The sequence below is a fragment of the Hordeum vulgare genome, chromosome 6H (assembly GCF_904849725.1).
Source record: "Hordeum vulgare subsp. vulgare chromosome 6H, MorexV3_pseudomolecules_assembly, whole genome shotgun sequence".
NCBI classification, from domain to species: Eukaryota; Viridiplantae; Streptophyta; class Magnoliopsida; order Poales; family Poaceae; genus Hordeum; species Hordeum vulgare.
In genome coordinates this window covers 83,400,847-83,416,819 of record NC_058523.1, presented here as the reverse complement: position 1 = coordinate 83,416,819, position 15,973 = coordinate 83,400,847, and the positions used below count along the sequence as shown (strand labels likewise).

General features: G+C 44.0%; 1 protein-coding gene across 1 annotated transcript; it reads right to left on the bottom strand.

Annotated features, from left to right (window-relative positions):
• Positions 1–4,289: 4,289 nt before the first annotated feature.
• Positions 4,290–11,494, bottom strand: LOC123403969. Its single transcript, XM_045097872.1, has 9 exons — positions 11,256–11,494; positions 10,391–10,597; positions 10,228–10,296; positions 10,052–10,138; positions 6,571–6,654; positions 6,423–6,485; positions 6,087–6,323; positions 5,952–6,003; positions 4,290–4,570 (listed from the first exon to the last, which is right to left on the bottom strand). Exons 1-9 carry the CDS (start codon positions 11,418–11,420, stop codon positions 4,557–4,559), a joined length of 978 nt encoding a protein of 325 aa, XP_044953807.1. The 5' UTR covers positions 11,421–11,494; the 3' UTR covers positions 4,290–4,556.
• Between the last annotated feature and the right edge of the window lie 4,479 nt (positions 11,495–15,973).

Genomic DNA, 15,973 nt, shown 5'->3' with positions numbered 1-15,973 from the left:
TAAACCTGAAGATATATTCAGCTATATACTATGTGGCACTAGAGTACTGAATCTTTTCACGCAGCTTGATCCACGCAAATACTACCATGCATCTACTTGGGCATAGAGCACTTGAAAGTTGAGGTGATGAATCACAAAAGTATGGCAAACATCATTACATAATCTACTACTACTAACTAGCAGTGCCTTAATTCTGTATTCCAAAAAATCGTATTCGTATGATCCATACCTTCCTGGAGGAGGCACCGCTCCCTCATCTTGTGCACGACGCCGACTGCTCTCGATATTGAGCAGCAGTATCGATCAGGTAAGGGAGCCTCTTCCAATTGCGTAGGCTCTCGATATTGTAGCAGCATCAATCAGGTAGGAGAGGAAAACGGCCTCGACGCCCGCCGCGGTAGCAGACGGGCCCACCGCAAACATAGTGTTAACGCTTGGTGACTTGAGTTTGTGACAGTGAAAATGATAGGATGAGATTGGAAAGACACGGGACTTTAGCATATATTTCCGTCCGGCAAAATCGTCCCTGTCATGAAACAGAAATCGCAAAAACGTGCTTTAAAACTTTAAACTTGGATGATCATGTAAATTAGTACTCCTAGAAGATATAGATAAACATAAATCTAGCTGCAGGCTCATTGCTTGATGCTGAGGTAGAACCCCCCAACCGCACTTCGACAACCGTTGGAGAACTCGTACTCTGCTCTTGCTTCGAATTCGCCGCCGTGAACTGTTTGGCAGGGCCATCTTCTCCAGCCGTCACCGCGTCCTGGGCGGCGAGGACCTCCTAATCTGCCTCGCGGACACCTCTTGGTGCTTGGCCAAAGAGCATTGCAGAGCTCGAAGAAGAGAGTCCACACGCCCTGGCCGTCGCTACAGGAGAGCCCACCGCGTTCGCGCGTCTACGTTAACACTTAACACCATGTCGACAGCGGGCCGACTGGAGCTGTCGACCTATGTCTCGTGTCGGGCGAGCTTGCACGGCGGCGATCCACCTCGGCCACCGTGCTTGCGTGACTCGGCGAGACAATGACGGGACCGCACGGAAAGAGAGCAAAGGAGACGGCATAGGGGGAGGAGTGCGGCAGAGGGGGCGAAGGATATGAAGCAAGCGAACCCTAAATCACGGTCCGTCTCATAAATATGGCGGCGGTGGGGGCAATATGTGAGCCGCTTGTAAACAATTCATAGGCCAGGCTATCGTATCTATTCAGGCCCAAAAAAAAAAGCAAAAATGCTAACACCGCCGAATTTATGGGACATCCCTATTTACCACTCTATGCGAAGCGGTGTCGAGGCTTTGCTCGGGCGGCGGATCGGGCTGGCCCAGATAGCAGGGCTGCCGTGTCTTGTTTTGGGAACCTTCTAGAAATACCAGCCGGTTTTTTCTTGTTTTGAAAAACTTCTAGAAGGTTTCCAGAACCGGGTTTTTTTCTTTTACATTTTCCTTTATTTATTTTTTTTCTTTCCTGTTTCTGTTTCAAAAAAAATTCTGAAATTTCAAAAAATATTTTTGGGTTTTCGAAAAATGTTTTTGATTTTACAAAAATGTTCAGTATTTTCAAATATTGTTCTCGGTTTGGGAACTTGTTTTTAAGATTCAAATTTGTCCTCAGTTTTAAAAGAAAATATTAAGATTAAAAAATGTTCGTGCTTTAAGAAATTAGCAATGCTTTCAAATTTGTTTAGGATTTTTCAAAATTGTTCTCAGTTTCATAATTTTTCCTCAAAATTCAAAAGTTAATTGTGCTTTAAAATCTTGTTCGTGCTTCCAAATTTGTTTGGACTTTTTCAAATTTGTTCTCAAGATTCAAAAAATGTTTGGGCTTTAAAAAATTGTTCGAGCTACCAAATTTGTTCACAATTTTTCAAAAAAATTCTTCGTTTTAATATTTGTTCTCAAAAATAAAAAAAACAATTGGTGCTTTAAAAATTTGTTCGCGCTTTCAAATTTGTTAGGGTTTTTTTTTCAAAATTATTCTTCTTTTTTATATTTTCTTCTCAAGATTCAAACAATTTTCGTGCTTTTAAAAATTGTTCGTGCTTCCAAATTTGTTCACGTTTTTTAAAAACGAAATATCGGTCTCAAAACTTATTCTCAAAATTCAAAAACTATTCGTGCTTTAAAAATTTATGCACGCTTACAATTTGTTTTGGGATTTTTCCAAAAAAATCTCATTTTAAGGATTCAAAAAATGTTCGTGCTTTAAAAAAATGTTCGCGCTTCCAAATTTGTTCACGTTTTTTTAAATTTATTCTCAGTTTCAAAATTTGTTCCCAAACATCAAAAACTGTTCGTGCTTTAAAAATTTGTTCGTGCTTTCAAATTTGTATGGGATTTTTTAACATTGTTCTCCTTTTTCAAAATTTTGTTCTCAAGATTCAAAAAATGTCCGTGCTTCAAAAAATTGTTTGCGCTTCCAAACTTGTTCACGTTTTTTTATAAGTTGTTCTTGGTTTCAAAAAAAAAATCAAAATTCGAAAAATAGTATTGCTTTAAAAATTTGTTCGCGCTTTCGAATTTGTTCATGGTTTTTAAAATTTGTTTTCCTTCTGAAATTTTGTTCTCAAGATTCAAAAATGTTCATTCTTTAAAAAAATGTTCGCGCATCCGAATTTGTTCACATTTTTCAAAATTGTTCTTGGTTTCAAAATTTGTTCTCAAAATTCAAAAAATGTCTGTGCTATAAAAATTTGTTCACGCTTTCAAATTTGTTCGGGGTTTTTCAAAATTGTTCTCTTTTCAAAATTTTGTTCTCAAGATTCAGAAATGTTCGCGCTTCCAAATTTGTATACTTTTTTTAATTGTTCTTCAAATTCGAAAAATGTTTTTGCTTCAAATAAAAAAGAAAAAGAAAAAGGAAAGGAAAAACAAACCACAAAAAGGGGAAAACAGAGAAGGAAAAGGGTAACAGAGAAAAAAAACTGGTCCGGCCCACGCGCCCCCCCCCCCCCCCCCCCCCCCCCGCCTGCGACGCAGGGGCTCCCTACCACAATGAGCGGCAGGTACGAGCTCCTGAATTTATGCGCCGAGAAGATTCGCAAACATTTGAGTCGTACGGTCTGAACCTGTTTTGCCATCTGTATTAGTCCAGTGACCGGTTTGGACGTGTTTTTTTGTCAAATTAAACTAGAGGATTTTAGGGGATTCTGCACCATTGCCGCATAGGACTAGGACAACCCCAGCCCACTCAAATCCCCCTCTCAGTCCCATTCTCTTCCACTCCGCCCGTGAGCCACACTTTGCTGCGTCGTTAGATTAAAAACATAATTATTCTGTTTTAAAATATAATGTGTATACTTTTTAAAAATGTTAAACCTTTTAAATTCAATAAAAATTGTAGATAAATATATATATATATATCCATAATATCAAATTGCTGTGATTAGATTTATCGTTAATTGAATTTTTGTATATTTTATATTTAATATTGTGGATGTCAATATTTTTGCTGTCAACTTGATCGAAGTTGAAGAATTTGACTTTTCAAAAATTAATACCCCTTATATTTTGAAACTAATGGAATATTTCGTTTCATGTGTCGGGGAGATGACATAGTGTGTTTTATTTTTATTTATAATTCAATAATTTGATGGGCCTTTTGTGGTGTGATTCTATATTATATGCCGACCAATCATATATATGTGAGAAATTTTCTACGTCGACGGCTGCATGAACGTCATTGATATGTTTTTATAAACCGGTTGTTGTTGATTGATTTAAAAAAACTATTGGTTCGGTCAAAATCGTAAACCAAACCAATTAAAAAGCATATACTATATTTGTCTAAAGAATTGAACATGTAAGTTTTGAGAAATTGTTAACTCGATCAAAATTGGATGACCCAATTTTAATTGAAGTCTTGAAGACCTCAATTAAATGTGAACTCTTTAAAACTAAATAATATAGTGTTATAGAAGTATAAATAAAATAATTAAACAAGATAGCTTTAAGAAATTGTTGACCAGGAAAAATTGGGTGTCACAATGTCAATTGGACACCTCAGTTGAATGTGGGCTCTCCATATGCATATGCTACAACTTATCCAGAATTGGCAAACCTTCAACTGTTTATCAGCAAGAAATTTGCTCTTCACCAGCACCTAGGAGATCCTACAGCTACAGATGAGGATTTTTTCAATTAGACAACCATACCGGCATCACTATTCGATCAGCATACAAAGAACTGATGTCTTCCACATGAGCTTAGCAGCCGAGCAAGGTGCAAAATCCTGGGTAGTGCAATTTTTCACACTACAGGAATAAATAACTGAAACGGAATGGTCAGATAAGAAAAACTCAGGCAATATATGTTTATACCATCAGCTTTGCTGAGTCAGATCAACATAACTAAGTTTGCGAGGCACTGCTGGGATACATCAGTTAGCCTAGAATAATTACACCAAAAGAAGGATGTCCAACCCATGTATGGGTCAAGTTGATCTGCCCAGCTCGTTCGTGCAGAGCTCACAAAAGGCTATAACATTAAGACCGGGACCCACTATCATATGCAAAATGATCCCTTGTTCAGTTCTGGCACAAAAGGAGGCACTTATTCATCCCTTTTGCCCTGCGCACAAAAGAAAACATTGAAAACAATATGCAAGATCACTCAAGTTTTGTACTAATAAAATTGCACCAAGCTTATCAATATTCAGAATTGATGCGTCACATCCAAAATTTAATGATACACTTGCATGTTTCCCACTGAGAAACACTAGCATTCAGGAAGGAGAAAATTTATCCTCGTTCCCAAACAGTAACGCCCAGTGAATATTTGCATACGGATGGGAAGTTAGCAAGCAGTCCCTTGCTCAACCATTAATGTCCTAACCCATCTGTAGGTGTCCAGCCCTGGGTCCATGGATTGACCCAGGGATACATGTCTTGAATGCAGGCATATTACAGGTTATTCAAAAAATTGAAAACCAGATATTTTACATACTTCAAATGTCACATTTCTGGAATATCTGTCTAGGAACCTCCTCAGCTAAATGTTTTCATAAAAAACAAATATGCATGTTTTAAACTATATCTTCAACATAGCCGGCAAAACAAGAGTGCGATGGAAAACTCTAGAAATAAATAAACAAGAACTGTGTTAGAGCTTCAGGGCCTGGGATAGTTGACGTGACCAGGCAGAGCTGAGGGGAACTAGCAACCAGCATCATGCATGGTGTTGCGCTGGCAGCAAGGTCGACGATTTACAAAGAAAAGTACCAGGGATTTGGCCAAGATGAGATTTCATTACTAATTCTTCTTAACTCCTAAGAGTTTGGGACTAAAGGCTTTGTTGTTGCCGGTTATACTACATAAATCCTAAATAATAATGGGATTTTTATTCTTATGCCGCTGGTTCCTTAGTTGTACTCACTTTTCCCCATTCGTCAACTTTTTCCTCACTTTTCCCGTGTCTCGGGTTTTTGCATTCACATTTTCCTCATTTCCCCCCTGAAAAGTTGCTCAAAAAGGACGCAAAATGAGGGAATGGGGAAAAATGTGTACAACTAAGGAACCAGGGGCATAAAAATAAAAATCCCAATAATAAAATACTCCCTCCATTCCCTTATACAAGGCCACTATGAAAAATACATTTTGCATCCATACAAGGCCACTAACACTAAACGAGCCAGAAATTAATGACGTTTCCTCGTACTAGTAACTTATTTAATACTGGCATGCATGTAGTCATAATGACACTGAGCTACTTCCCTCATATTTCTTCCTTGCATGCATGCGACGTATTAATGATCCCGCTAAACAAAAAGAAAAGTTGGCTTGTAAAGTAATCATTAAAGTCTACCTTGGTACCTGTAATTTGAGTTTGTGGCCTTGTATAAGGAAATGGAGGGAGTACCAAACAACTAAATGATGACATGCAGATTCACATGTTCTTGTGAAGAACACAAATTTCAGATGGTAGAAGTCAATGCCTAAGCGTATCATGTTACCTGGAGATGCTTGCTCAGGTGCTACCATGCCAGCAGTAGTATCATCTAGGATCTACAAAATAAAAGGTTTTACACTTCTTTATTGTTTGGGATATACAATCAGTAGTAGTTAACAGGATAAGTTTAAAATATTACTTGTTGACATGTCCATGCAATAGAATGCCCAAGTGCATCAACCATTGTTTTCATGTCCCCGAAAGGGCGTATCAGAGGAGCCTTTCCATCCAACACTTTATTTACAAAGACTAGGCAACATCCAGGTCCAAGTGCCATGCCCCCAACTATTGTAGATGTACAAGATGTTTGAAGAGTAGCCTTGGCTACTTGATGATGTGGCTGTAAACATGAAAGTAAAACAACCTCTTTCCCACCCTGAAAGGATGGCAGAATGGGAGCTTATCGAATGACCAGACTAATGTATGCAATTATATGTGTCCATATCTCTTGTGTATTAAATAATATAACCATTACCTCCACATTCAAATCATGCGAAAAGCCTTTTTGTGCGCATGCAACTACCTTCATCTTTTCCACCTGTAACCGATAAATGTATGGCAAGTTCACTAAATGCACATGAGAAAACAAGCATCCGTTTAATAAAAGCAAAGAATGTACACACATAATTCAGAATCTGGCTTTCAGCGTCAATCTTCCCGTTCCTAGCACGAAGAATACTCTTTGAAGCCAATATCGGTTTTCGCAACTGCATAAAATAAGAAATAAGTGACAAAATCTGGTAATCAAACATGTCGGTGTATCCAGTAGAAAAATCAAAGTTATTCTGCTTTGAGGAATAAATCAAGACGAAATTCCTCAAAATAAAATTGACTTTTAGGAGATAATCTATCAAGTATTGGCCACCCTTTAATTTCTATGCTTAAACTCAAAATAAGTAAACAAGAGTTTCCCCCATGAGGCATGTCGGAACTGAGTCAAAAGCTGGAAACTAAATACAACATAGACGTTTGTCTCAAGTTTTGTCGGGGTGGACTTAGTTTACGAGGAAGACTGTAGGAGAGGCTCCTCCTGTTTACATATTGAAAAAGAAGTGATATTTACATCCTGGAGTATGTACATGACCCTTGAAGAGGTAGTATGTAACCCCCCCCCACGCGTACCCCCCACGCGTGGCTCCCATGGCGATCGAGGGGAAACCCTAGCGCCGCCGGCCCCGCGCCCCTCCATCCTCTCCTCCTCAACGCCGTCGGGCAAAGCCATGCTGGCGTCGGCGTCGGCGGGACTTCTTCTTCCCTCTGCTGACTGGAACGGCGCGGGCGGTCCTTTCGGTGAGTGGCGACGCGCTAGTGGCAGGGCGCGACGATGCAGGCTCGGGCGACGAGGCGGGCTCCCGTGCATGCTACAGGGCTGATGTGGCCCTGGTGACTGCGTGTATGGCTGCCTGGGGCGTGCTTGTGGAGTTCGCGACCCCGACCTGGCGAGGTCAGATCTCGTCGACGGCGACCCCGGGTGCCCCCCCCCCCCCCCCGGTTGGCCCGGGCTGGGGCATCCTTTGGCCTCCAGCTGGGCTCCTGGTTGGTCTTCGCGGTGGGGCAACTCATGGTGGTGCCGCTGGTTGTCGTTGTGGTCGCGACACAGCGATTGGACTCGACGATAGGGCACGGGGATGGAGGTCCAGGCGGTGCCGACGTGGCTTGCCAGGACCTTGGCCAATGGCTGCGGGTGAAGCTGGTGAAGAAGATCCAAATTGGAGAAACTATTGGTCGGCCTCGCCAGGCCGCACCGACGACGACGCTCAAGGGCACCGCTTTTCTTCTTGGAGATATTGGTCTATGTCTTCTCCTCTACTTCCCTCTTACCTGCCCTCGGGTGAAAATCCTAACTCCGATGGGCGGCGGCGGCGTCCTTGATGTCGTGACCTTCCTGAAGGCGTCACCTTGAGGGCTGAGTGGTGGTGGGCACTATGTGGATCCTTGACGGTTGCTGGTGGTGGGCACTGCTTCGGGAGAAACCCTAGGATCTGGTCTTCTAGATCGGACGATGCCGGTACTCCAACGCCGTTTTTTTCTTGGGAACATCGTTTGTGGAGCAACGCTGGATGACAGAGGAAGGAGGTGGTGCGGCTTCGTCTTGCACGAAGCTTTGGTGGAGCTGTCAAGTCATGCCTAGCTAACAGGTGTTACACTAAGTCATGCCTGCTTAGCAGGGACTACACACGACAGTTCTTTTAGAGTCTTCGCGTCTGGACGGATGAGCGCAAGGCGGTGGCGCTGTTGGGCGCCGTGGTGGCGTCGACGGATGTACGGACTGGCAAGGATGATGCGGACCTCTTTCATGAAGATGGGTAAGTGATCCGAAGTTGATGACGGTTTCTAAAACACACGACGGTTCTTTTAGAGTCTTCGCGTCTGGACGGATGAGCGCAGGGCGGTGACGCCGTTGGGGGCCGTGGTGGCGTCGACGGATGTACGGACTGGCAAGGATGATGCGGATCTCTATCCTGAAGATGGGTAAGTGATCCGAAGTTGATGGCGGCTTCTAAAACATGTGCATGTGGTGTGCACTTTAGGTCTGCTACACCGGTTGTTGGTCCCATTACGTTATGTGGATAGATTGGCGACGACACTGGTTTTTGATATGGGGAGTGAGAACACTCCACAAAATCGACTTTGTAGGTGTGAGTGGTGGCTTCGGGTGGATTGAGGTATGTTCTTGTCAAAACTTTGTGGAATAATTAATAAAGATGGCTACATGCATCGATTGATGCAGAGGCCGGGGGTTTAACCTCCTTTTCCAAAAAAATGTACATGCCCTTGATAGTTTTTCATATACATGTCAATATAAATATACATGGATATTACATTGATAGTTTCCAATATACATGTCAATATAAATATACATGTATATTATATTGATAGTTTCCAATATCTATACCTTAATAATAAAGCGGCTATTGCTTCCGTCGGAAAACCCACCGTGACATTTTTATTAAAAAAACCTGTAATTTTTGTTATTCAATCCGCGCTCCATCATTTATCTGCAACGCAAAAGAAAAACGATTCGCTGCAAAAATTATACCCGTACGCATTGTCTCCTCCCGTCGACCCTGGGCCACCCTGGCCTGTGCCTAGGCCGCCGCCACACCACTCGCCGCCGCGGCCGACCTCAATCGCCACCGCTGCCGATTTCAACCCACCCGCCTCCGCGGCCGTACCTCTCCCCGCTCACTGCCCCCGTTGCGGCGCTCGAGCGGATCGCGTCGACCCTGGTCCACTCTGGCCTGTACCCAGACCGCTGCCACACCACTCGCCGCCGCGGCCAACCTCAACCATCAATGTCGTCGATCTCAACCCACCCGCCTCCGCGGCCATACCTCTGCCCGCTTGATGCCCCCGTTTCGGGGCTCGAGCACAGCTTCTGGATCAAATCAACGCGACAGCTACAGTGACTGGGGATGATGCGTCTGCTCGATGCAGAACGGCGGCGGCGCGCGGATAAGGCGCGGCAGGGCGAAGTACTTGCAGGTGGAGGTGGGCCTCCATGGCTCACACGGGGAACTCCGAGGTTATGACGCGGCAACGGCGACTCCTTATGGCCAGATAGAGGCGCCTAACCCTTGCTCCCCTCATCGTATCCCCTCCTCCGGCAGGAACTCATCATCTGATGAGATCCCCTCCCCATGCCTCCAACCGTGTGCCAAGCACCGGCAAGAAATTTTGTTTTGTGGGGATTTGTTTGCTGATGAATGAATGTATTGAATGTAAGATTGTATTGTTGTAGAGACAGAGAATGGAACACCAACTTCAGTTTGTCATGTGATCCCACATTCTCTATCCCATGAGTGAAATAAGATAGCAGTCCATTGATCAATTCACGTAGCCTCTTTGTTTTGCTTTGCTTGTCCCGCTCAATTTCTCATCATGGTGGAATTAATAATGGACGGGTTGATTTCTAAACAAAATAGGATAGGACTGACCACATTAGTTATTTAGCTTATTAGTTTAATAAATTAAAATGATTATAAAAAGATTAAAAACGTGTGGTATTTTTTTCTCCCGTTGCAACGCACGGGCCCTTTTACTAGTACATGTTAATATAAACATGCTTCTACATGCAAAGTAATAAAATGTAGCTGCACTAACATTGCCGGGAGGCCGATACTTAGAGGTAACCTCCCCATTCTTGCAATGAGGCAATTTCCCTTGCACCTCTATCTTCTTTTGCAGTACCTATGCCCCAAAAATACCTTGATGATACACATGTACAAAACAAATGATGTAAAATAATGCAATGCAAAAGAGAAGACAAAGAATATTACATTGCCTGAGAACTGTTTTTCTGCAACAACTGAGTGAGGCACACTCGCAGCAGAATAACATCTTATCACCTATTAAGATATGCATGCAGTTAATGAAAATAGCATCAGCCTTGGATAGATATCAAATGGTTAGGATGTAGATATGCATTATTCATTTTTGTACCTTTGGTGCAGGCTTGGAAGCTTTTGGACTTGGTTTTAGTTCTGCCATTCCACTTTCAATTCTTTTCAATTGCTCCTGCATCTCACCAATTTTATCCAAGCGCTCTAACAAAAGCATGTTTTCATTTTGTGCTCTCGACTTTGCTGGCTGAAGCCTAGTGCATTGGCACTGCCATACTTTAGGCACTTCAAGGTTTTGCCTTTTCGCCTAAACAAGTTCGATGCCAAATTTATCAGCTCCATGTATAGATGTTGAGTTACAACATCACGAATGGTTCAAATTTGCAAGATATCTTACTGTCTTTAAATCAAGTTAAACAGCACGCTGAACTCAGTGACTTGATAACATATATAATTCTCTCAAACCGAAGGAGATGGCATGAGAATATAACCTAGCTGTATCCTGAGATTGGTCTACAAGCATCTTAGTTGGACTCACTTTGCAATATTAGTGACATTCAAATATTACTACAATTGAGTAAAAAGTCTAAGATCTGAAAATGGAGTCTTTTCATGCAAAAATTAATACTTTTACCAAATACAAGCATTACATCAAAACAAATAAATGTATACTGGAGTTGCCTCCTAACTTGTATGCAGGTATTCCATTAAGTGACAGAACTGACATTCAAGTAAAACAATGCTAAAAAATTCACAACAATGTATCGGTCTGAAAGTTGTTTTTCAAGCACGTGGAAATAGTGTGGACTGGAGGCAAACAACCGTTAATAAGTGGAGTTGGTACTTTCAGTGCATTGTTTAATTTCCTTGAAGCTAAAGGTGCATTTAAATATTAATTACCATGGACTTGCTGCCACAATTATTAATATTTCAGAAATACTATATATTTAGTTAAAAGGTAATACCGATTCCATGATAGCCTCGGTGAGCTCTTTCCTTAGGTTGTCGATTTTGGAGTCCAATGCACGTGCCTTGGTATCATCAAAGTCCAAGAGCAGTCTCTCCAAGACAGCAGGTTCATCCACAATGTGTGTCATCTCATCAGTGAGCCAAGGGTACAACTGACACATTTCACCGTGGCCGGGTCCGGCGGGCGGGCTGCTCGCACCGTGGCCTCGAGTGTCTGGACCTCGTCGCCGGGTGTCCAGGCGCGCTCCAACAGGAGAGGCACAGGCTTCTTCTCGGGCTCGGCCGGCGGCGATCTGGTCTTCCCTTTCTTCTTCTTCGGCAGACCGGCCGATGGCGCGACCTTCCTTTTGCGCTCCGACAACTGGGCATCGGCTACTCTGCTCTTGGCTGACGGCGTCGCGGGCTCCGGCGGCCGGGTTGCTTGGCCCGGAGGTTTACCGGCGGGGAGCGTAGGCGGCATTGTCGGTCAGATTTGGGGTGGGGTCTGGGGTCCCTGGGGAGGAGAGGGGAAAGTGTTTCGCGATTTGGGATATACGTATAAGAATTTCAACCGACACGACGCAAATCACCCGGTTTTCACGCACTGAAAATCCACTAACACCGCAACCTGCTACACAATCAGTAATTATCCCCGTCTTTGATTATTTTTTCCGCTGTGATTATGCCACAATCGTTTATGAATAGGTTAGGTCCTGTATGGAACAACTCAGATTATATAATCTGGTTTTATAATCTATTGCATTTTCAAACATGACAGTTTATATTGTAGATTTTATAAACTAGATGACCAGATTATTATAATCTCATAATCTGCTCTACCCCAGCTAAAATGAAATTATGGATTACAAATGACGTGTTACCCTTGTAAACTTCAAGAGAATTACGCAGTGCCACCGTCACTTTTTTATTTTTCCTTGTAAACAAATGGCAAACATGTCATTATACAATTTAAAAGCTGGTTTACAGTTTATATAATCTGGCCTCCAAACATATCCATCTGGATTATTTTTATAAACCAGATTATATAATCTATGTTCATAATCCAGATTATCATAATCTATTATGGTTCCAAACAGGGCCTTAGCTTAGAGCATTTACAGCGGCCGGACGCCCAAACACGTCTCAAACTCTCAAACATTTGAAACAAGTTTCGACCGGCCATAAAATTTGATTCATCCGAACGCCTCAAACCAACCTTAAATGTTTGGACTTCCGACGTTCCTTGTATTTAGCCTAAATTTATGACGAATATGAGGCGGTACGGGCACCCTCGAACGTCCGTCACTTCGTAGCTCACACGCACAACCCTTTAAAGTTCTCATTGCTGTCCCACAGAATCACAATCCGACTCCTCGCTTGGAACCCTAGTTCGCTCATTCTCCTCTTTCCCTCCGTTCACTCCTCTTTCCTTTCTGATTCTGATCCAGTCCGACGCAATGTGAAGCTCGAGCAGCCACTCCAGCTCCGTCCTCGACATTGGCGAGGAGTTGGTTCGCCGCATTGTCTTGGAACGGTCCAAGATAGATACCCTGGGCAGCTCCGGATATGCAGCAGCGCCGCAGCTTCTGTGTCGACGCAATGCGAATGTCGGAGCTGGACATCCAAGCTCGTGCGCAACTCTGTCGAGACAGTGCGTCCCACTCCGCCCCGCGTTGCCCCTTCCCCCATTGGCCACTGCTCCATCGGGACAGCGGTGCGTGCTAGTGCCTGCGTCGCTGGCCCGCAAGCGCACTCATGAATCAGAGGCGCACATCGCTAGCCGCGACAAACAACGGGCAAAGGGAGAGGGACACAATGGAGCGGGTCGTGCACCGCCACCGCGAGATGCAGGTGAAGCCCGACGAGGACGAGCGACTCCTTGCATGGGTCTACCGGCGGTCTCTCACGACGGCGGAGACAGACACTAGCCGCCTATGGCGGAAGGACCCTAAGGCACTCCAACTTGCTATTGAGTAGGTGGAGCACAAGGCGAAGGACGCAACGGAGGAGGCAGATCGGGTCGCCAACTTGAAGCGGTAGTAGGACAAGGTCGTCCGTAGGATGAAGATCCTGATCGTCCTCTCTGATTTCAGTCCGACAACAACGACGATCACGTCTCGACCTCCTCCGGTGACAACCGTACACTTGTGTTTGTTTGGAGTTAAATGGACACAAACCGCGGCCCAAAGCACTGGAGCAAACGGATAAATGTCCTTTTTGGTCCGATTTCGACCCATTCCCGATCCAAGTTTGGGACGAATTTGCGGCCAAACGGACACGCGCGGACGGGCGCAACGCATGCCCTTCTCCGCCCCTGACCCGCTCATTGATGACACACCCGTCCGTTTTCTTCCTTCCCTTTCCTCGCTCAGCCCTCGGCCCCTCGTCGTCGTCGCCGTCACGCCCGTCGTCCACCTTGCTTTGCCCGTTGGTAGAACAACCCCTCTTCTTCCTCCCCCATCATCGCTCCGCCCTCCGCCCGCGGTCGTCCACCTTGTTGCCTGCGAAGGGGCTCGACGTGCCATTTCCGGCCGCGTCTCCACCACGACCGCAAGGTGTTTGACGCTTTTCTCACAAGGTACCAGGGATTGCGGTGATGAGTACTTCTTTCACAACTTTATTTGTTCATCGGATGATTCGTCCTCGGACAATAAGGACATTGAAAGTGCGTTATATCGACTAGAGGGGTGAATAGGAGATTTTTAGAATTTCATCGCTGAGGAAATTCCTCACTGATGAATAACTTGCAGCGGAAACAACAAAGGATCAGGAGTGCAAAGTGTTACAACAACAGTTTTCTTGATGAGGATTATGAAAAACAGTTTGCACAGTACGCATGCATAGAGTAAGCAGGTGAGGATTAACTAGAGTGAATAATTTGAGGTTGAGGAAATTCAGGGAAAGTCTTCAGCAAATTCTTCAAATAGAGACAATGAAAATCTTCAGCATAAAATATTGAGGAATTGAAAGAGTTGAAGAAATAGAACTCGTATCACAGTGAAGACACTTGTTGATGACCCAGTTCCAACTACTGTGACAGTCGTACGTCTGGTTTGGAGCGGCTTGGTATTGAAACCAAAGGACACACAGTCCCTACCGTATTCTCCTTGAGCTAAGGACACATAGCCCTGGCCCAACACTCGTGGCAAGTCTTCAAGGCAGACTTCCAAACCCTCACAAACTCAGTCACCCGGCGATCCACAATTGACTGCTAGATTTCTCAAGACCATGATGCCTAACCGTCTGGAAGATGCACAACCCTCAAAGGTAAAAGGCTTCAGTTCCACACAGCAACAAATTCTTCAGTGATGCTCAATCACTTGGTTTTAGGTTTGTGGTTTGGTGTTTGGGGGTATTTCCTCACTGATGATTTACTCTCGAAGACTCTGAGGAATTTGGGTTGCTCTAAACGACAAGTGTCGGTTTCTCGCGGAGCAGCCAACCAGCTAATGGTTGTGGGGGGTGGCTATTTATAGCCTGGGAGCATCCCGACATGATTTGACATAAATACCCTTAAATATTATGACCGTTGGTGTGGATAAGATCTGTTGCTCTAAATGACAAGTGTCAGTTTCTCACAGAGCAACCAACCTGCTAATGGTTGTGGGGGTGGCTATTTATAGCATGGGAGCATCCCGACATAATTTGACATAAATACCCTTAAATATAATGACCGTTGTTGTGGATAAGATCGGTGAGGTGGAGCGAATCGCGGCAACGGTCGGGAGTCTCAACTGTGAGAGTCCTCATGAATCTCATATTTCTCACTTGAGGCTTTTGTAGGATTAGGCTTGGGTTGAGCATCATGAGGAAATTCATTCCGTAGTATTACCTCGACCCCCTTTAACAGTACGGTGTTCCTATGACTCAAGAGTGAAGAAAATTAAACAGAAGGAATAAATCTTCACGCTTCAAAGTCTTCAGACTAATTTTCTTCAGGACGCACCGAATTCCTCATCTTCGATATCTTCATGAGGAATATCAATTTCATCGCAATTTCTTCGCGATCAAAATCTTCAACATAAGACCAATTTCTTCAGCCGAAGATATACATTTTTAGGGGTCTATATTCATCGTATAACTCAAACTCCTCAGCGACTTATAGAGCATGTGCACACTTATAAACACATTAGTTACTTAACCTATAAGTCTTCAAACCACCAAAATCACTAAGGGCACTAGATGCACTTACAGACATAGTGATGGCAGCATTGGTCATCCACGGCCACATCAATAGGATGTGGCCTCGGTTCAGGGAATCAATCTCTGACCATGCTCCGGCCTTGAACCGCAATAGGGAGAAAGGGCACGAGCTCCTCTATTTCGATTACTTTGACAGAATTTCACTCTACGAACTCCATCAATTTCGTTGTCGCTTTCGAATGAGGAGGCATGTGTTCAATCGTATTCGGGAAGGAGTGGTTGCATATGACCCATACTTTGAATGCAAAGAGGATGCCCTTGGCAAGCTTGGCTTCTCTTCTTACCAGAAATGCACTATGGATATTTGCATGCTTGCATATGGAATTACCGGTGACCTTGTGGATAAGTATGTTCGTATGAGTGAGTCCACGTGCTTCGAGTCAATGTATAGTTTCTGCAAGGCCGCGTTGTCTGTGTTTGGTCCTGAATACCTGAGTGAACCAAATGTCGCTGTTACTGGGAGGTTGTTGACGATCAATGCCGAAAGGGGCTTTCCGGGCATGCTTGGTAGTATCGATTGTATGCATTGGAA

Coding starts and splice junctions, on each gene's coding strand:
- LOC123403969 (XM_045097872.1), bottom strand. CDS start 11,420: ATGTGTCAGTTGTACCCTTGGCTCACTGATGAGATGACACACATTGTG. Junction 6,655..10,051: donor AGTATCGGCCTCCCGGCAAT/GTTAGTGCAGCT, acceptor TATTTTATGCAG/TTGCGAAAACCGATATTGGC. Junction 6,486..6,570: donor AAAGCCAGATTCTGAATTAT/GTGTGTACATTC, acceptor TATCGGTTACAG/GTGGAAAAGATGAAGGTAGT.